Source organism: Pezoporus flaviventris, unplaced genomic scaffold (genome assembly GCF_033815535.1).
Source record: "Pezoporus flaviventris isolate CSIRO_AGI_PZ_B2104156 unplaced genomic scaffold, CSIRO_AGI_Pfla_v1 ptg000037l, whole genome shotgun sequence".
NCBI classification, from domain to species: domain Eukaryota; kingdom Metazoa; phylum Chordata; class Aves; order Psittaciformes; family Psittacidae; genus Pezoporus; species Pezoporus flaviventris.
Window position 1 is genome coordinate 1,815,029 of NW_026892585.1, and position 22,595 is coordinate 1,837,623.

Genomic DNA, 22,595 nt, shown 5'->3' on the forward strand with positions numbered 1-22,595 from the left:
AATATGGTCACTGCTGATACATACTATTAAGGCTCAGCAGTGATTTTTTTTAACTTTATTAAATGTTGAACAGCTCTTTAAATGCTTTTCTTTAATACAAAACACTGACTTTTCTTACCTTAAGCCTTTCAAAGAGCTGTTTGTGATGGCTACACAAGATGTCAGATCCAGATGTTTCAGCTTGGAACAGAATCTGCTAAGACTGTAACACGTGCTGCAAAACAGCAGACACACTAAAAATACCTTCAGCTACTTCTTCTTCCGAATTTTCCCATCAAACAGAAAACCACTTTGACTTACCTGTCAGTGATTTTTGTGCACCCATTTAGATTTAAGTGTTCGATGTTTCTACAGTTCTGTGCAAAGGTCCTAAAACAGCAACAAGAAGCTGGAGTTAATATATACCTCACAAGTTGTAATACAGTCACTAGAGCGCGCTCATGTCCCCTACTGCCTTCCACCTCAAAAAGCTTAATCTTCAAGCCACAGAGTAATTACAAAGCACACCTCTCATATGTCTGCCTCTTGCTTTTTCCTTTTGTTAATATAAGTATCTGACTTAGATAACTTCTGAAATAAGTGTTGTCCATCTCTCAACTACCACTTGAGCAAGGTATTTGTCATATATAAGCCAGAACTGATTTGCTTCAAATGCCTTAACTAAAAACATTAAGGGCATAAACAGAAAGGTTTAAATATCACATCAGTTAAATATTAAGCTGCTGGGAAGAGTTTTTGCACATCTCATTACTGAAGTCTTTGTAGGAGCTTGCTCCCACATTAAATGAAAAGGAATGTAACATACTATGCAGAAGTGGGACCTAAGCCTGTCGAACTACCAGTGGAAAGCGCTGTGGACTGCAAATTAGTTATTTATCATCTTAAAAATTAAAATGCATCTGTGCGCACTACTGGGTATGAACTATAAGGATGATTGGAGCTATTATACTGCTAAAAGCCTGTATGTATCATTATACTAATTACCCAGGAGAAACACACAAACTCTCTTTTCATCTGCAGAGTAATATTTACAGCTGCGTTGCATTTCAGAACACTGGTTTTATGCCCATGTTTTCTCCAACTGCATGGATTTTATTGGCAGGGGTGGAGGAAACACACAAAAACAGTTTTGTCTGGAGGCCTGCCGTGGCTAACAGATCCAACTACACACTCAGCTGGTAACAACTTCCTGGCTCTCCAGTGTGGGTTGGAAACAATGGAAAAAAAAAACCAGCAAGCACTTATACTGGTGAGAGTTTCCACTTGAATTCTCAAAACAGCTTTTCCAAAATTCATGTACTGGAGGGAGATTTACAATTGAGACACTGTACACATCACTTGGGAAGATGCTACACTGAAGAAACAGCAAACTTTGCTTTCAAGATTCAGGCATGAGGCATGTCCTGAGAGAGCTGCCACAAACATCCAGTATTTACACGGCCAATACCTACTTCCATGATTGGGTATTTTTAAATAAAATTTGATAGAAGTAGGACAAAGAAAGAAATTAATATCACCCACAAAACTAACGGATCTGGAAACACCACGAGAAGGCTCATAGAAAAAGTCACTTTTAGAATAAGTATCTGAAAATTAATGCCACCTTTCTCCTGCTAATGTTTTGAAAGTCTTAAAGCTGATGCATTTACATTCATTTGTTAATTTCAATATAACCTGCTTTTATTTCAGAGGTGAACCATCTTCTTTTCTGAAGTGCCTTAGACACTACCACCTGCACCAGTTAGTTGTCGCAGACGTACGCGTGAATGCTGGTAACACTCTGGTAGCCAGTCTCAGCTAATACCTGCTGGCATGACTAGCTCTCTCATCCCAACAATGTACACATGCTACACACTGAACTGCTGTATGCTTATTCTAAGTATCTGTTCACTGAGTACACCATTTTTCAAAACATCCCAGCTCCAGCCCTCCCCACCTTCTCAAATGCCATTACTACATGAACTCAGGATTATCTGGTCCTATTCACAACCCTCACTGCAGCCTTCTAGCCTTAGTACCCTTGAAAGTACAATTAGGAGCCTAAACCTAATATGAAAATGGAGTTTCTGGGGGGAAATCTGTTACCTACTGTCCTGACTCTTTCTTCCTACACCCTTCTCATTGACTTCCTGCTACCTGCTCCTCACGGTAGCTGTTACCTCTCTCAGATCCTGCCACTCCCCTCTCCTCCAATTCTGGTATTGCCTCCCCTACTGAGGACACAAAAACTGTCTGTGTGAATATTCTGAGAACTTGGAGGAGCATTACTCTGGTTGAAGCTACCTCTTTTTTGACAGCAGTTGCCAGTAATGTGGGAGATGGTAATAATATACACACTTTCCCCTGAGGAAGCAAGACTAACTGGAGGTGGAGACACCACAAAGCAGACAGGGAGATGGCTTAGAGGCAAGGAAAGCTTAGGGGAAATCTTTGGGTCTGAAGCCAAGATGCTTATTTGGGTTGCTAAAGCAACCTAGTGCTCAACTAGTTGCTGGATTAATTTACCCTAGACACAAAACCCAGTGAATTAGACTTACTTCTAAATTTTAGAAAGATCTAAAGGTCACAAGACACTAAATGTCCACTGCTTAACAAAAATCTTTGTGCTTGTATTTTCAGTTTATATACTGTACAAAAGAGGGCCACTGTCTCTATTTGGAGACTCCTGAGACGATCCTGTTGCCTGCCTGTCCTTAAGTTAGAGCCAGAAGAGAATCCAAGGCTTTTCCTGATTTTGCATGCACTAAATTGTATCAGTCTTTATTCTTCCTCCCATTGCTTGGGTCACCTTTTGTCCACACTAGGAGATAAACTAAAAACTGACTGACTAATCTTCAAGAAATTAAGTGTTGTAGGACACAAGAGTACAGGTCTGAAAACATTTTAACTGCTTGAAAAAGGAATGATATCAACATAATACTAATGAATAAAAAGACATGTTTCTGAAGATCAGAGTTCTCATTTCTTAGTTCATTTTCAGAGAATAATAGTAGCTATACTTCGATCTTAAATGGAAATCTCAGTCACTATTAAGGTACTCAGTATTCAGTATCCCATTTTGGCCATTAGTCAGTACTCAAATCCAAACAAATGTAACAATAATTGCTTTTGGTCCAGACATTAGGAAATAAGTGCTGTCTCAATCTTGGACTTTACTTACTTTAAGGAGGAGTCTCCAACACCAAGACATCCTCTCAGACTAAGTTGTCTCAGGAACCCACCACACCTTTTCGATATATTTTCCACAACTCGACCCTTAAACAAAATAGAAGGAAGATTTAGTTGAGTTTTATTCTGACGTAACATTCTAACCGAATTAAAAATATGGGCACGAACACCCACCCCAACTCTACCCCACCACAACTACACCTCCTTGAATTTCTTCTGCTGCTTTAAAGAAAAACAGTTGCCTGAGGAGACTTTCCACCCACAGTGAAGTGCCATTCAATGCCATTTTTAGTTCCATCTCCCTTTTTTTCAGTCTATCACACAGGACTCAACTTTTTGTCTCAGCAATAACTACCCATTAAGATTGTTGAAATCATCTTCAAGTTTTTTGTCAGATGTGTAGGGAACCTGAAGAACTGCCCTAGAGGTTGACTGGGAGGCAGGCCCATTCCTCAAGGATCACAGTTACTATTACAGCATCTCGGTTGAAATTAACCACAAAGACGTGCTGAGGCTAGTACATCACTGAACTACAGCCTCTGTACGTCCTGTTTTACAGTTCCTCCTGTAGGGATCTGCCTGAGCCCACCTGCCAGTCTTCAACGTCATATATATTTGGGTGTCTGTGCCTAACACTTGGGAATGACAAAGAATATCACAGGCTTTAGGCCTTGTTATTTGTTCGAAGCTGAAGCACAGTTTACACACAAAACCTCCTACTTGACCCCACATTTGCTATAAAATGCTTTTTATTTACATCTGCAAAGCAAATTTTGTTATAAATCAGGGGTTAGCAGAATAGCACAGTACTTCTAATATTCAGTCTGAAAGTAGCACTAGGCAAAAATGTTATTTAAACACCAATAAAAATATACTCATTTTTATATTTATTTAACATTTTTTAAGAAAAATAAGATAGCAAAAAGCAGGTGGTTACTGCAAAAAAATACTAGACATCACATTGTGTCTAATTTTAGGGAGGTAAGGTAAGAGAAACACTGACCATTTAATAAACAGGACTGATACCAAATAGCTAATAGCATCTTTCATTTTCTTTGCTCTCTTTTCTTTTTGTTTCTAAGAAGGAATACTTATACAGTTACAGGTCAATGGATTTTTGCTTGCTCACTGCTCACCTCTGATACCAAAAGTCCTAGTTATCACTATGTGAAAACATTTTCTTATCAGAGCTCATTTCTTAGTCCATAAGCAACATTGTTTATCTTGTATCTCAGAAGAATTTACACCAAAACAAACTGAAAATCACTATACAAACAAAATTATGGATTTTTTAAGGCTTTCTGATTAGACAAAATTCTTTCTTAGCACAGGCCAAATACCTTCACTGTGCAGATAGTATTCAATGAATAACATATAATGGGAGTTCAATCTACATTGCAGAAAAAAGCCAAACCCTATTGCATTATTCAAAGAAAACAGAAGCAGTTTCCCCAAACCCATTTATTTCTTTAAGCATGTAAAAAAACCCAACAAAGAGCATTTTTAAAAAGTCAAATGCATTGAAATGTGTTTAACTTTTGAATAATTCAATGTCACTTAAACCCCTAGATTTTCAAATTACCTCAGCTTACACTTGGTTCCACGTACCAAAAAATCCTACAGCACATTAAATCTCAAGATGATCTTTACGCATCTTCATCATAGAAAATAAACTTTTTTTTTACAGTTCCATCTCCCTCTTTACTCTCTACCACATAAGGTCTTCAATATGGAAGATTTCACAAAACCTGATTTTTCCTTATTTGATAGTCTCAGATCAAGTGCTGCTTGATGCTATGTGAAACATCACCAACCAGTACAATGTCAAACTGAGCAAAAAATTGCTAGATCCAATTAGCAGCTTTTACCTGCCCTAAATCTATAGACAAAAAATCTTACCAAAACAGCTGAAGAAAAAGACAGAGTTCTTAGACACCAGATGTGAGTACCACGTTCCAAACTACCTTGCGTAATAACCTTTGGTTTAATGTACTCTTACGAATAAATGTAAGGGGCTTGTATTACAAATATACTTAAATATAATATACTGAACTAAATTGCTCCAAACCACTATAGCTTCTTATAGCAAAAGAGGATCATAATTTAATTTCATCCCTTCTCCTGAATCCCATGATACAAACACAGCATCTCAAAGGGCAACACTAATACAGTATCTCGAAGGCACCACATAAGACAAATGTATCAAAACCATTAAAATCCAATACTGTGTTTCTAAATAGCAGAAAGGTTTCAGACACAGAAAAGGCCTACCAACAGAAGGCCCACAGACCCATGGGGTTTTCTTCATTATCTTAACAAAAGAGAAACACAATCTTTTTTAAAAGTAACTGAAAAGATTACATTAAAGCTCCAAGTCTTTGTAGGCACATTTAGATAGAGGCAGATGCCAAAAGTCTTTCTCGTACCTCTGCAAGATCCTCATGTTTAACATCAGTATAGAAGAGGAGTTGGCACTAATTTTTTAAGAGCAGTGAAAAAAATTAGTGCTATATATTACTGTAAAGCTTTAGGAACAGTTTGAACCATGCTTGGCAAAATATACCAAATGAAATCCATCTGGATTTTATTCATGCAACTAAGAAACTATAACATAAAACCCAGAAGCAAATTCATTACTGTATTCTAAATTTGATTTGTATCAAACAACAAATAATAAACCAGTTCAGACTCAATTTAGGAACTGTATTTCACCATGGATTTTTGTCTTAATTTTCTAACGTCCTATTTTATTTTGTTACACACATCTATGATGGCATTAATGCTGATATGTTTTTCTTACAGAAGACAGGACTGCCCTAATCATTTTGTTAAATGCTGAAAAGGACTTTAATCCACATGTACCGGCATTCCAGGCAAGGTCCAAACCTCATAAAGCAAACGTTCATAAAACATAATCAGATACATGCCTAGATTTGATCTGGTGCATAAGTGGTTAAGAAAAGTTGCTCAGCATTTTATTGTGCCAATCTCAAAATCCTACAGGAAAGCGTACAGAGAGCTTTTAGCACTAGATGGCATCCTCACAGAGTGGCTCGACCAGCAACAAAATTGTGTCTGGATGGTGAAACTGATTCAGAGGATCTCACTCCATCCAAACACACCATTTATACTTCTACTTTCTGGAAACGAGCAGCTTTTGAGTTTCAAGAGCCCTGTATGCATATGATATATGCCAATTATGTGATACATAGCTGGCAACCAAAACTGAAACATTCATCCAGTGTTAAAAAAGATAAACACAGAGTTATTATCCATTTGCTCCCTCACAGTCCTATCCTGAACTTCAGCCTTTAAAATGTGACCACAAGCACAGTCTATGTGATACTCAAAATGGGCTATGCTTTTAAACATCACCATAGGAATAGAAAAAAAAACTAAGGACACTAACCTCTATATCCGTTTGAAAGTTGAAGAGGTCTATTCTTTGCCAATTGCTTCCATCCAGAGCTAAAACATTCCATGCCTGCAGAAAACAAACACAGTTCATTTATTACCTCCACCGCCTGCTCCCTTCGCTTTCCTCTCAGCAACTGAAATATAACAAAATATACAATTTCAGGTCAAATTTTTTAAAAGAACTGTAACTGTAGATGTTAGTTGTCATACAATATCAACTAGTTAAAAACACTGAATTTGTGGAAATAAATCTCACATCTCCCAAATGGATTACACTGCAGAAGCTAACTTACGCCAGTAAAACACGTAGGAAAGCAAGAAATTAAAGTACATCCACGGATACAGCAAAGATCTAACCCTGCATTTTAAAAAAACTTCAGTGAATTCTGTCTAATAAGTTACTTTTGCTAAATCTGTATGGAGAAAAGTAGCTGCAGGTGAGATTCTGCCCAATAAACCCGTAGTTCCTCAACCTCATTAGTTACTATTCTGAGAAAAACAGAAACCTTTCAGAAAACTGCTGACCTTCCACTGTTAGAACCAGGGCTTTCCTTTACAGGTGCAAAGTTACATGTGCATGCTTGAGAATTTGTCCTTCTCTGTCGAAGCTCAAAGTAAAATAAAGCAAAAAAGCTGGAGAAACATAAATACATTCAAGCCCAGAAGAAAAAAATACTGCATCCAACCGACCGGTAGTCCTGAGAGAAAAATACAACTGATTCAATCACTTTGGTTTTCTTCCACTGTTTTGCAGGCTCTACCCGAAGGTTCTAACAAAACCTGATGCTAGCACAAAGCTTACTGACCTTGCAGGTCACAGTGATATGGGTGTAGGAATTAAACAGTTACACAATTCTACATTAAAACAAGCAAACAAAGCAAAACAAACAAAAAACAATAAACCCTGAACAAAATAAAACCCAATCCTCATCAAGAGAGGGAAGAAAAGCACGAAATAAACACGTTCATTCATGTTATATAAGAACACACTTCATTGTACGCACTTGATGTGGGAACAGACTATTCTTCATTTTAATTCAAGAAAAATAATCAACATAAGCTAAACATAAAAGCTTACTTAGCATGCTTTCTCTAGTATCTTCTGCTGCCTTTTTCCTCCATTAGTAGTCCATCTACTTAACACCTTTTTGTACTTGGCAAGCAAGTGATGAATGTACTTCCTAGACACATGGTGCACATTAACTGAACTACATGGAATTTTAAACAGAAAATACATCTGAAAAATAGTGCTATGCAGCCACATGCTTTATAAAAAGCAAGTGCCATCACACCAAACTGGGCTTAATCCTTTCTCCAGATATAGACCATACACAACTAGGTTATCTTTTCCATAGCCTTTAAACAGAACTTCAGTACATAGCAACTAAGACCACATCTGAATGGAAAACTCTTCCTTTATTTTAAGAACCAAATAGACTGAGAGAACTAATGTTTGGAGGCTATTTTTGGACAGGAAGCAGATTGCCCCAAAGCCCATGATTTGTATATAACTAAGAGAATAGCATCCCCCATAAAAACAAAAAACCCCAACAGAAATACATACCTTGGAAACTTGTGCGCATCGACACAAAGTAACTATGTCCAAGAAAGAAAATATTCTAGGAAGAAAGGCAAAGAACAACAATTAGAATGTTTTATTATAAAGTCAGACTAACACACGGACTCACAGCTCTGTAGTTCTATAAAAATGCACTAGTTGCACAAGAAGCAAGTTAAATGCAGTATGAGCATTTTATCAAGTTATTTTGCTGCTCAGGACTTAAGGAATAATATCACATCTATCATCTAAAGACAGTCACCACCAACATATTAGAACCAGCAGGTGTTTCTTCTGAAAATACCTATTTTCTGTTTCCCCCTCCTTACTACCCAAACATAAATGAATGATAAATTATTTTGCTTCTTTTTAATTCAGACAAACTAGCTTATATACCTTTAATTGGGCTGCAATTAAAGAAATAACTCAAACAAATACAAGTGAAGGTTTCAGAGGTTGGAGACTAGTAAGAAATGGAGAAAAACACAGATAAATTCAAGAATCTAAGTACTAACAAAAAGAAAAATTACCCAAACTTCTAAAGGGCTTTCATAGTGACTACCAAGTCTAACAGTTATTTATTTTTTAATTTACTCAACAAGAAACAATTGAAAATTCAGCATTACTATTCTGAGCATGGAACCAATTCCTCAAGGCTGCCAACTCTTAATAGTTTTCTGAAAGAAATTTTTCACTGTCAAAATGAATTTTGCTAAATACCACTTCCAGACAACAATGAAATTGCTTCAAAGGGTGTTCTCAGTGAAGAAAAAAAAATAGCTTAAGCATAAAATACAAATCCTATTCCAAAATAATTCTCTATTACAGAGAGAGATACGAAATAGATGAAAGACATTACTGTGATGCACTTATAAATACAAATACTATAAATATATAAATAATATATATAAATATATAAATCCTGTGATTCACTGTTACCTTCTCGCCAATGAATTTTTTCAGTTATCAGAACAACTAATAGTAATAATAACAATTTCATCTTTTAGTGAGATGTTAACACTGAGGAGTAAACAACAGGTAAAAGATGCTGAATTTACTAATGTAAAATTACTATTTTCCAAGTGGAAATCTCAAGTGAGAGCTCAAAATGGATGCCTACATCTTAAGCGCTGTGAGTTTTAGCTGTGGTAAGAGTCAGCAAATGTAATGGAAGTTAATGGAAGCACTTCTTACATGTAACAGCCTTCCGGATGTTTATTATTATCGCTTTAGATAATTGGTATTCCAATACTCATTAACACATGGAAATACTTTATATTTTCCACTGCAGAGTAATACCTTGTCTTCAAAAACTATTAGCCATGAAAACAGAAGGCAAGACATTCTCAAAAGCTATGAAACAATTTATAAAAACCTGTTGATAATATTCCTTTTGATAGCATATATTTCTGTCATTTGAACATCCATTCTGAGGTCTGACCATTTCCAAGAAACTTAGCAGCGTTTCATGCAAAAAGGACATACTAATGTGCTCAGCAAAATTGCTGGATTGTTCAGATGAACACTGAAAGTGTTCTCAGCCTTGTAAGAGCAGCATTTATAACAATGCCCCACCATGAACTTGCCAACTAACCCATGACTTGCCAGCACAAGGCAAGTGGCAGGAGATGAATGTCACAGATGATGCTGGAGACCTGCTAAAGCTTCTTGGTTTGTAAAAGCTTCCTCCTAGTACCACTGTATGAGTGTAATCAGGTGGTTATATTTACAGAGGCTGAAGCACAAAAAAGGTCTATATTATTTGTTACAAAGGAAGGTTTGTGACAAACCACATTGTGACACAATACTCTTGCCTGAATGAAGAACATGACACGCTTTAGAAGTGATGTATCTAGTTACACTGAAATATGAAACAACAGAAGAAATTGCAAGATGTCGAAGAGAAAGTATTTCATACTGCCAGACTGAGTTGTCTGGCAGTCTGTCTTCATGTTTGATTGTTTATTGCTGTTAGAAGATCAAAAGTAAATGAAAACCAAATGCAGAACACATGTATTTAGTTTTGCTCCATTCTGTATGAAGTGACTTTTTAAAAAGTCAAAACCAAAAAAGTGGTCATTTTATGTTAAAAGGAAAAATACTTTAGTAAGTGTAAACATTCATGATGCTCTCAGTTTTTATTTTTATTCTAAAGAAGAAACTTTCTTGCAAGGTGCTCCAAAATGTCCCCACCAAAATAATATTTGCTGGATTATAATGCATCCTAATCAGAATTATTACTGAATTAAATACTAGGATAGGTAAGAGATGCCAGTAAATTCCAAAGAGTCATTTTGCCAGCTTGCTTGAAAGCATTTCTTCCCCATACTTTTCTGTTTACCTTCTATAGTACAGGCTTACATATGCACCACTAAAACACACTTGCTTCTCTACTGCAGTCACACAGAACTACTAGGAAATACTTACCAGTCAGGAAAATTAGCCAACAAGGCACAAGACTGTAAGGTTTAAAGTAATTTAAAGTCTTTTAAAGACTTTAAAGTCTTTAAGAGACTTCAAAGGCAACCAAAAAACTGAGATGGAGATGGCAACACTGGCATCATCAGTCATCTGTTAGCATTAGACACTGACAGTGTCTGGCACTTAGGGTGAAGAATAATGTCAGCAGGCACTTGTAATTTTAAAAAGTGGAAAAAACTACCAAGACAGACAGGTGATGGTTGTATGGCACTTCTGTCCTCTATGACCATAGCTATGCAGATGGAAGCTAATGCAGCCAGCAGGAGGATTAATTTCCACTTAAGCCTTTGCCATGGAGTACGGGGAAACTGGAAATTAAGTTAATAGATCCACAGGAAAGTTTAGGATCATCTATTCTGATTGCCAGTATCCAGGCTATTCAATTCTCCATAATTATCCTATATGAAGTTCAAGAACGCGAATCCCCTTACAACCAAGCAGAGCTCTTCAAGACTTTCTATCCCTAGACACATACCAGTCTGGACACGAGTTTGGCCTTGGAGGTCTTTCAACGTTAACAGTACCTGCAGTACACATAAGCTTCATGCCAAAGACATAACGGGCAGCATAAGCGCACAGTTCTTCAACTCCCTTATGGTAAGCATGAATTTTACTAAAGTCTAACATCCATAAAAGGATCTATTCTTGATTTGAAAGCCTTCAAGAAATGGAAAACCACCACCTTCTCTGATAGTTTGTTCCACTGCTTAATTACGCTGTTACATTTGTGTTATTTCCAAGGTGAATGTCTGACTTGCAGCTTTAATGCTTTTTTCTATTTTTCTTCACCGAATTAGAGTACATTAGCAGTTAGTACTTTCCCCACACCGAGTTTTAAAGCACTTATCATGTCATCTTTAATGCTTCTTGTTGACAGACTTTGTACTTTAGTTCTTTGAATCTCATTTTCTCTGCACATTCTTCATTTTTCCAGTATGCTTCTTTAAATGTTAGACATCAGAAGCACATGCAGCATTAAAAAAATTAGTATCAACAAAGCTGTACACAGATGTGCAAGTCTGCCAAGCAATTACAGTATCAGAAACAATCAAATTGACATGAGTACATAAACTGCATTCATATAGACTACTATAGAAGCCTTTAAAGAGGGCATTTAATTATACAAACCCTTGAAGTGGGGAAAATTAATTATGTGTGTGCAACGATTCAGGACATGGTTTAGTGGTAGACTTGGCAGTGCCGGGTTAACAGTTGGACTTGATTTTACAGGTTCTTCCAACCTAAGAATATCAATGATTCTGTGATTCTATGTTTGAGATGACAGATTTCTCCCCCACCTCAAAATACACACATTGTTTGTCTGCTTACAGAATTCTTACCAACTAAGAGTAGATCCATATACAAGTTTGTATTTTTCAGTTCTTTGACTCACCAGTTGGTACTTCCTACGGTAAGATATTTTACAGCAACTGTGGGCCATTTAAGTACCTACCATATCTAGCTAAGAAATACCAATGGCATTATAACAATTCCTTGTAACCTTTACTATATTTTTTCTATTTCCCCCACAGTTAAGCACACAGATGGTAAAGCATCACTTCAAACATACCAAATACTATGTTTGAATACACTAATTTTAAGTTTCTGGCAATTTCTGCCCTACAGTAGTAGCAGGCTAAAAGCTGAGCAAAAAGCAGTGTGCAGTACTAAAACCAAAGAACAGAAACATGAAAACATATATAATACTTAATTAGCCGACTCACATGCTGCATATTCTTCTGTACAAGAAAAGCTGCTACTGGAACACAAGTCCTGGGTTCTTCTCCTAATTTAAGGCCCAAAACTTTGCTTATCCTCTCTGAAATCTGATTAAGCAATCAAATTTTTACTCTGATGACTATTATGACCCATAGTATGACTACTATGACCTATTATTATTCCAGTACATGCACCAAGTACATATGGTTTATAGCAGAACTCAGAACAGCTTCTGCATTTGTGGTCCAGCCTACGAAGTTGGTACTTTGAAGGCAGAAGGGAACATAACATGGTTCAAGGGGTCAAAAGGAATAAACATCTTTGTTTCTTTGTTTCTGAAGCTTGCCATTTTTGTGCAAAATCTTCTAGCACAGAAGGTTAGCAGTTAAAACACAAATGAACAAGTGTTATCTGTCCTTCTACATGCCAGAAGTACTGGCTATATCCCCATTTTCAAACCTGTACATTTGAATTCAAACATGTATGTTTTCAAAATTCTCATCAAGCATAAAATAAAAAAAAAAAAGAAGGAAAGGGTTTTTGGAAGCTGTTGGAAAGTCAGAACATTCTAATATTACATTCACTTCATTTTTTTTGTTCCCAATGCTTTTCAGACTCATATGGTAACTTGAAAAATCCATTTGTTTTTCCCAGCAATTTACAAGGGGAAAAAAAAAAAGAAAAAAGAAAACTATTCATATTCAAGGCTGTGACATCTTACTGGAACAGCTGTTACTGTTAAAATTGCAACAGTCTCTCTCTGACTTTATTTCTGATCCTTCTGAAATAGATATGGGTTTATTAAGTTTAGACACCAGTGCAAATCCACAACTAATGTCCTGTATAATCATACGATGCTTTTCCATAAACATACAGGCTAAGCAAAGAAAAAACTATAATTGCCTGAAAACATTATTTAAATGACATGATTTATAACATCGTTGCAGGATTCTTACTCAAACATCATACAATTTAGCATTTATTCAACCTTTCACTTCCAGCAATATATAAGAGCAGAGGGGAAAGAGTATTCCTTGCCAACTGGCAAATTAACAGCATTGCAACAGCTAACAGTGATCATTTTTCTTTTAGCATGAACAGTACCACAAATCAAAGCTTTTAGAAGCAGCCTGTTTCTTCCACAAAAATAAAATTACTCCAATATTACAAATAAAAATAAATGCACATAAACCAGAAAAAGTTACAAATTATCTCCTCCCTCTCTCCACTCAAGCTATCCTACCTAACTCAAAGCATAACTGCTCCCTCCAAATGAGGGTCTTCTTCAAAACCACTGCTGTCCATATTAGTCATATATCCTTTTCCTCCTCTGCACAGTCATCTGGGTCTCATTGAGAAGGAACAATAACCTCTGGGTTTGTATCCTAATGAGCTTCTTGCCTGAGAAGCTGAGGGTTTCAGTCGTTTACGTATAAGCATAGTAGAAAATCTGTAGAAAATGTGCAAGAGACACGACACTGCCCTGAAAACCTTGCAATCTAATTCTGGTTGTTAGATAAATAATAAGAATAGTAAGAAAGAGCAAGAACTGCAGTATAAGACCAAGGGCTTACTTTGTTCAATTTTAGAGTATGTAACCGTATCAACAAATGAGTAAAATTTTACAGTGGTGGTATTTTCTAAGTCTACTATCAGAGAAAGGTTTCTCAATTTTAGAGAAAATCTGGATTGCTTGTTATAGTCAGATTACAGATGTTTAAATACTTGATGTAAATAAGAATGCAATACAAGAAACTGTGTTTCCATTTCCAGATATTTGTAACAAAATATCAACCACTCTTTTTCCACATGTCAAACTGTTGTTTGGGGTTTTTTTAGGGATTTTTGTTTTTTAAGAGCTGTAGTGTTTTCCAACAGTTTTCATACATATCTGATATAAGCAAACAACAAACTATGTATTTGATGACACTTTCAATAGTGTATTTACTATTCAGTTCCAGCACTATGAGCAAAATGTTTCCACTGCAACTGGCTTCCTCTCCTTTTAATTAAAAGGTAGACTGCATAGTTAATACAGCAAAAATAATTACAAAATTAATTACACTCAGTGCAGCAATATTTAATCCCTCTTGTCACAACCATATGGCAAGACAATTTTAAACATATTGTAGCACAAGCATAAACTGTTAGGTGTTGAAAGACTTTCAGGCTCTGTCTTGCAAAAGCATTTATGTGCAGAAGCATAAACCAAATTCCACACTGATAATCCTGTAGACAGCCAGGTTCGTGCCCCTAAATTTCCCCAGATATCTATACTCTGCAGGGATGAGAACTCCGACCCCATGTCCCATCATACTACCCTCCAACATACTCTGCCTTTGGCCTTCTGAGTTTGTCTCTGCAGCAGTACAACTTCAAAAGGAAATTTTACAGAGCACCTCTCCCACCCATCCCCTTCCTCGCAGTTCCAAAGCCCTGACAGTCCAAGTCAATACTGTGCGTGTTATAAAACGTGGACTTTATTTCTCCCTGGCTATGGGCGGACCATGACTCGAGTCCCAGCATTCAGCATGAGATCATCATGGTCTTTACTAAGAAAGCTGACTCCCCCAGTTGAATTTCTCAGTCATCTATTCTGGCTACAGCTTTGATCTACTTTGGAATATCACTGTGCAACTGCAAAGAGGACATACACACGCAAGAACTAGATGGTTGGCTAAATCACTTCTGCGTATGCTTGGTCTGGGCTATTTTATTTTGTCATTCCAACATCAGGAAGTGCTTCAACCATGCAAAGGGTTTCTTTAGACACTGCACAATAGTGTAGTGGCAGTGCCTTCGCAGAATCACTTCCTCAGTTGGTCTAATCCAAGGTAAGCCTATATAGCCCCCAAGTTGTTCTGCAAGAAGTTATCTTGTATTCAAGAGCTAACAGCTAAGTCACTGGTATTGTCCAATTTCTTGCCCATTTTTTTCCCCTGAGTTCTTTAAAATGTCCTTTAAAATGCATATGTTGGAATAAACATACACCTCAATGAAACAATTAAGCTACTCCCTATTTAACATTTTAAAGAACTTACCAAATTTGGCGTTGGAATACACAATTCAGGAAATTGACACCTAGAAGTTAAATGCAGGAATTCTCACAATTCCCAGGAGCAGGGCCCAGCCTGGGAGCTCTGCTCTGGCTGCCCCAGTATTGGCCAGTGTCAGCACCCAGACAGAACTGATGAGAGCGGAGGCTGCAGCGCAGAGCTTGGGGTGACAGGACAAGGGGTAATGGGTTCAAACTGAAACGGGAAGTTTAGGTTAGATATAAGGAAGAAGTTCCTTACTGTGAGGGTGGGGAGGCACTGGAATGGGTTGCCCAAGCAAGTCGTGAATGCTCCATCCCTGGCAGCATTCAAGGACAGGTCGGATGGAGTCTTGAGTGACAAGGTTTAGTGTGAGGTATCCCTACCCATGGCAGGGGGTTGGAACTAGATGATCTTAAGGTGCTTTCCAACCCTTTCTATGAGTCTAAAATGCAAACTACCATTATTTGAGACATTCTTCCACTTCAGACTGGATGCAATGACATATATACAAGGTAACCCAAACATCTTAGTGTATTAAGAAGAAATTGTCAGCTCAGTTTTGTTAACACCATCACTTAAATCTGTAATTACAGCATTACAAGTGAACGCTTTCCTTTTTTCTTCCCTCCAAGAGAGGCTGTAACAAACTCTATAGGCAGACACAGAAGACACCACTAAGCTGTTTCAGTTCCAGCATTGATGTGATCACATCCAGTTGAGCCGTATCATCATATATGGCAGTTTACACTTTGCCTGAAATCAACTTAAAAAAGATGAGAGTGCAAAGACATCCTTTAGCATCTCAACCATGGGCAGAACTTAACTGATCTTGATGTCATAGCTAACTCCTGCAAAGGTGAGCTACTCACAGTGGCAAGCTGATGAAATTTATGACTAATCAAATTACTACAGTAAGGAAAGTTCTCCTGCTGGTTCTAACTTAGAGTAATGCTAACAGGCAGCACTTTTCTGCAGTGACTTTTTGAAAGCTTTGAACTTGAACTTACATTTTGTTATAACAAAATTCATGACATGAAGACTGTGAATTACATTACAGAAAGGATTACAGGCTCTTCAGACAGATAAAACGTTGTGTAGCGTGGAAGAGCTGACTACTCTGTACACCAAAGCTTTATGGACATTTTACTTCAGTTTTTCTGACATGCAAGGAAAAGATCACTGTTAGATTGCATCTTCCATGGTATAGTATAATTTGAACACATTAAAACAAATCAAGGCTAACCAAAAGACAACAATTTCAACAATTCCAAGAACTAAACAAAGTATGTTACTATTTATTTCAAGACAGATTTAAAAAAGAATAAATAGCACTTGATAGCCTGTAAGCTATCTAAGCAATGCATGATTCTCATGTTTTTACCCCTTAACACACTATAAAGTTACCTTAACAGAAGTTCTTTGGGTAGTTTTTTGTTAATAAGGGCTTCATCATTATTTGAGAAAACCTAAAAACAGAAAGAAAAATCATCACTTAGACCTACAAGACAAAGGCTTTTAGAGAGTCTTTTCACCTTCTATTTAGGTGCTTAATTCTTTTAAATTACTGTTCCCATTTTCAACATGTCAGTTGGCAATACTATAAAATTATTTCAATATATATAACAGGGCCACACTCACACATACACCTGGTATTCCCTAGTGCTAAGATGCAACTGTGCTAAAAATTATGAAGCAACTTGACAGTCATTAAACAAGCGATACGAAGACACATTTTCATAGTATTCTAGGCAACAGCGAAACTTCTAGCAATAGCTAGATACATACAAACACACACTAGTTAGTGTCCTAAAACTGTCCTGTTACAGAAAACAGAAAGGGGACACTTTCCAGTTATTCAGGTCCCTTCCTTCATTGCCTGCAGCGTAAATACTTCAGCCCAGGTATGTGAATGTGGATAAAATATAATAATCTAAATTTAAATAATTTACTGCCACAGGTATAACAGCAACTGCTACATAAGCATGGGAAGCACCTCAAAAAATGCTACCAGAAAAACTGAAAATACCTCTCACCCAGAATTTCCTAACAGATCTCCTAAGGAAAAGAAAGTGGAGAGATTGAAAGAAAATGCCAAAGGAAAAAGCAGGTAATACACAGGAAAATGTTTCTGCAAAAGACAAACAGGATTAGTCAACAGATAAATAGATAAGCTACAGAAAGGAGATACTGACAACTTATTGTAAATATGTAGGTTTGAGACATTTTGCCATTGAAAAACAGCAATAAACAAAACAAAGTGAATCAGAATCATGTTTGCGATCAATTCAAGGAATCACAGTATAGACTGGAGAGAGTCAAAGTCACAAACAATCACTTCCCCTGCAAAGAGAAGATCATTAGGTAGTCATCTGCTGTCTACATTACCTGAAACAAAAGCCAGAAGGAGATCCAATATAGCCAAGAACTTCCTGAATGCTAAAAGGTAAACTGGAAGTAATCTTTCGGTCCTCCACTGAGAGTATGCTGTTCCTGACTCAGTGTTATCCCTTGTCCATCCTACCATCACACATTATCACGTACTTGGCAAGTATGCTTTGCTTCTTGGGAAAATAAGGAAAACAAAAAAACCCCACCCAAACAAACAAACAAACAAAAACCCACCAAAAAAAAAAACTAAAACAAACCCAAACAAAACCAAAGAAAATCAAAACCCAATTCTAGTCCCTTAAGGAGAAAAACATTCATGGCTTTAAGCAGTTCTACATGGCTGACTGCAGGTTAAGGTTCTGCTTTACATCCCATGCCCATTGCTGTCAGTGTACTGACTTTATGCTGAAATACACTATGCGCACCAAAACTATTTTTAGAAGAGGTTGTCTGAACTTAGTAATTCATTGATTTATGAATTATCTGCATGTATGCCATTTTAGGATTATATGCTACTCATGCTTTTCATCTTACAGCCTGAAAACAGTATTATATATTGGGATAATTTTTTAGAAGAACAGTCAAAACATAGTCCTGTGTTTACTGCAGCATTCATTTAGAAAAATAAGACATATATGCCATCCTCATAGAACTTAACATCACTAAAAACCGAAGTGAGGAAATACTTCTGCTGCAGAGAAGGAAGTTACCTCTGTGAAAGCACACTAGGTCTACAGTAAAACCAGCTAGTGAACTTACATCTTAGTTAATTCTGGCCTAGATTCTGAACATTCAGTATCAGAGACCACTAAAAATCCTCTTTAAACTTAATTATTCTGTAGTTACAGATAATTCCTCTAAGGTTACATCACCTACCATACATTTTCCACTTATGAGCCTGATTATTTTTAAATAAAGCTACTTTGCAGCCTGCTACTGGTTAACACGTGCCATCGTTTTGCCAGTACAAAGGTTATCACCTTTTTTTTTCTTTACACTCTAGATTCTCAGATGTATAATAACATGGATATAAGCTCACTGTATGAAGGCAACACAGTAAGTTAGTAAATTTGTCACATTCAAAAAAATAACCTCCCAGTTTTGCTTTCCCTTCCAGATTGTTACACACACTAACTACCACTAGTCCTGGAACATAACTTGTTGGTACACCACAGTCAGCTTGCCACTATTAAAAGCACCACATATTCTTCTCTTCTGGTCTAACAGTTGGTGATAAAGCTCTCCTGTTTTCTCCAGAATTACTGACGGAATTGTACATTTGTGGTTTTGCATCAAGTTTGGCAAAGAAGTGCAGTAAGTTCATAAAAGTACATTTTTCTCTACGAAGAAATATAGGAATATTCATCACAGTTTATTATGCTTACCTTAAACATTTTGAAGTTCCTTCCAACTAGTATTTTAAGATCAAAACAAGGTTATACTAGTGATTTTGGTGATAATTTTTTTCAATGATGCAATTTCAGTTATTATCCAGTCCTCTTTTGAAGAGGACTATTGTCTTTACAGATGAAACAGTTCTGCTGGCATTATGGCTCGGTTCCATGGAGATATTTATGTACCTAATTGCCACTGACATCAGAGTCAATCAGGACCTTCAACCTGTCAACTTTACAAATCAAAAGTTATTAAAAAACAGACTCAAAACCAGACTTGCTTAGTAGTGTGCTAAAGCGAGTAAGTAGGGATAAATTTGGGAAAAAGGGAAAATTATGTCTGAGACACCCAAAAGAACATCAGCAAAAAGAGAAGACATACATACTAAAAACAAGGCTGAATTATTTATCAGGCCAGGAACAAATGCAATGTTGGGTCATTGTCACCAAAGGAAACAGCAGTTTAGAATTAAATCCATACATTTATGGCTGACAGGGCTAACATCCTAGTTAGACTGTAAATATTGCCATGTCTAAAAAGCATAGCGTCTTTCAGGTTTTCACTGGCAAGAGCAATATTTATTTACTGTTATTTACGTAGTGATAGGCATTGTAAGGACAAGGTGTTCTAAAGGAAAATCCTGACAAACTAGAATTAAACTTTTATTCAGTTCCCCTGATGTGCAGATTTTTATTACCAAACACGAACCACACAAGGTTGCTGCACATCTCTTCCTCAACAGAGACACTCAATTGCTGCCTGTGCAATCTCCCCTTCACCATGCTACTGAAATCACCTCTCACTATAGTGAGAAGAAAGCCAGCAGATCAGCTTTGCTACCCAGAGCAGCTCAGGAGCACACTAAAGTTATGAGTGGCATCCTAAAAAGCTCTCTATTTAAATACAACAGAAAAATGGAGGAGGAAGAAAAGGGAAAACAATCTTGCTTTACTATAAATTTTCTATTCTCTCACATGTGACACTATAGAGTGCTCTCTAATGGTCAGAGAACCGCTGCTAGCTGATGCTTTCTCCAGAAATGAACAATTAAAGCATTGGACAGGCAGACAGGCAGAATCATTTAACTCTATGCAAGTAGCAAAAGGTAAAGGTATCCAGGCAACAAAAGGAGTGTCAGACAAGCAAAGGGATGCACATTGCCAACAGAACAGAAGTAAGTGATACCCAAGACACAACAGCTGGTGGCACAGGACTGCTGTTACATTAGAACTCATGGTAAAGCTTTCTGTATCAATAAAATTATGACACACCAAAGTGAACCTTGAAAGGCAAGCCCATCTCAAACCAAGCTTGCCTAGAGCAGAGACAGAATGGCCAAGTCTTTCGTTTCAACAACAGACACTATTTGCCCTAAAGGCTCTCACTCCTATGCTCAAGCTGCTCACCATGCTCCATCACAAGCTTTGACTTTGTGCACTTTAAAATCCCAGCCATTCTGGTCTGTTTTGGTCACTAACCTCTTTTTCCCTTGGACCCTCTACCAGAGCTCAGGGCATTGCCTTCAGTAGGCTCACAGCTTCCTCCTTGCTGCCAGACAGACACCTACTGGTTCTCTGTTCTTTCCTCGGGATCTCTTCTCTTCCTGCACTGTGACAAACTGACCAATAAAAGCAACTAGTACCTCATACGAAATACTTTTGTACTTACTGTGTTAGTCAGCTTAAACAATTAAGGCCCACCTTCGGTGAACAAGATCACATACCAGGTTGGACAGGGCTTTGAGCAACCTGGTCTAGTGGAAGATGCCCCTGCCACAGCAGTGGGTTGGAACTGGACGAGCTTTAAGGTTCCTTCCAACCCAAACCATTCTGTGATTCTATAAAATATGCCTATGAACATCTCTCTGCCTTTTGATAACGTCTTCCACTGACCTAGGGCTGCCTGTAAGCGCTATACTGCTTTTAAAGTTTCCCCAAAGTACATACTGTCCAATATATTAAAACCTGCCAGGCAGAAGCAGCTGGCCACACTGCCCACTTTGCTGCTTGGTTTTCTTCCAGAAGACCCATCATTCTTGTTTTGCCAGCACTGGTATTCATACCACATCATTCACATTTTACTGGAGGGAATCAGTCTGGCTTTGCAAGGTCCTGTTCTCACTGGGTGACTGATCAAGGTCATTTGTGAACTTCAGAGCTGATGTCCGTAGCTGCTCAACTCTATCTCGAGGCCTTTGGCTGTTCCAGCTCTTAACATGGAGTAGGAGGTGCCTGGAGGTTGCTTTGACTGCTGTCTTGATCACACAATTTTCAGTTGACCTAACTACTCACATCACCCTTTTCCGTGTGTTTTTCAGAAGGGCTGTCACCTACTGCCAACAACATATTTGGAAATCACCAATCAAGCCCTTTCAATAGTATGACTTACTTACTGCAAGCAACCAAGGGAGAAAGGCCTAACAGCCTGACCTGTTAGCTGATCTGGCTGTTCTTTAATGCAAGACTTAGCCTCATCTCCTATAAAGTCACCAATGAGACAGCAATCCTCTGAACTAGCCCCAGATATTAAGCATACTTTCACATACTACTGTCTTACCACTGCTGTTATTTAAGGTGCTGTGACAGATTCATGTAAGCACTTAATTCATGTAAATTATGATACAAACCAAAGAGATACATCTTGTTCTAACCACTAGCAGAGATGGCAAAACAAACCCAAACTGCATGGCAAAGTAAACTATCTCTTACCTAATCTTTCATAACTAGAGACTTGTTTCAGCTCGATGCAGGGAATAAATAAATAGATAACAAGTAATCCAACAACTACTGCTTAAACAGTAAGAAATTTGGAAAAAGCTGTTAATTGTATCCCTGCATATTCTGTAAACACATATAAAGAGACAGCTGAAAAAACAGGTTTGACAAAGTTTTACCCTCATCTTTTATTAGTCATATACTGACTGGTAAATCTTTTCTCCAGTTTCTTTTCTTTTAAAAGATGATTTTAATGACTATTTCCTTCTTCAGATATTTATCCATTATTCCTTTTTTAAGGTTATGTGCTTCCAAATTTAAACAAAATGATGAAGCACTTAGATATTATTCCTAAAAACCAGAACAAAGCATTCAATTAACAGTCAAATCTACAAATCAGTTTAAAGCAGAAGATGGGAAAACCCGTATCATCTACTTTATGGGCTTGGAGATCAAAAGACCTGTGGCAGAAAATTAAAATGAGATCGATGAAGCAATTGTTGACTGTAGCCCATCACAAGGGTAGACGGTGCATCATGCAGATTCTGTGCTTTCTTTTTCTTGACCAAGCAAAGAACAAATCGCTCCTTAAGCATCAAGCAGAGACTCAAATTCAATTTGCAAAAGCCTAAGCTCAAAACACCAGAGAAAACTACTTTCCTTTGACCACTCACGTAACATTGAAATTGTAAGCAGAAATACTGGGATGGATTACAA

The 22,595-nt window shown here is 37.3% G+C and overlaps 1 protein-coding gene across 3 annotated transcripts in view; it reads right to left on the reverse strand.

Moving 5' to 3' along the window:
- Window positions 1-22,595, reverse strand: part of FBXL2 (F-box and leucine rich repeat protein 2) — a 43,183-nt gene that overhangs the window by 13,710 nt on the left and 6,878 nt on the right. For 2 of the 3 annotated variants that reach the window (XM_061464446.1, XM_061464447.1), the window contains exons 2-7: window positions 16,786-16,847; window positions 8,150-8,204; window positions 6,578-6,652; window positions 3,161-3,255; window positions 301-369; window positions 119-214 (exon numbers count right to left, since the gene is read on the reverse strand). In XM_061464446.1, the coding sequence (XP_061320430.1) occupies window positions 119-214; window positions 301-369; window positions 3,161-3,255; window positions 6,578-6,652; window positions 8,150-8,204; window positions 16,786-16,847 (452 nt within the window). Of the gene's footprint in view, window positions 1-118; window positions 234-300; window positions 370-3,160; window positions 3,256-6,577; window positions 6,653-7,663; window positions 7,742-8,149; window positions 8,205-16,785; window positions 16,848-22,595 lie in introns of those variants that run through there. The other variant, XM_061464448.1, reaches the window with a different exon arrangement.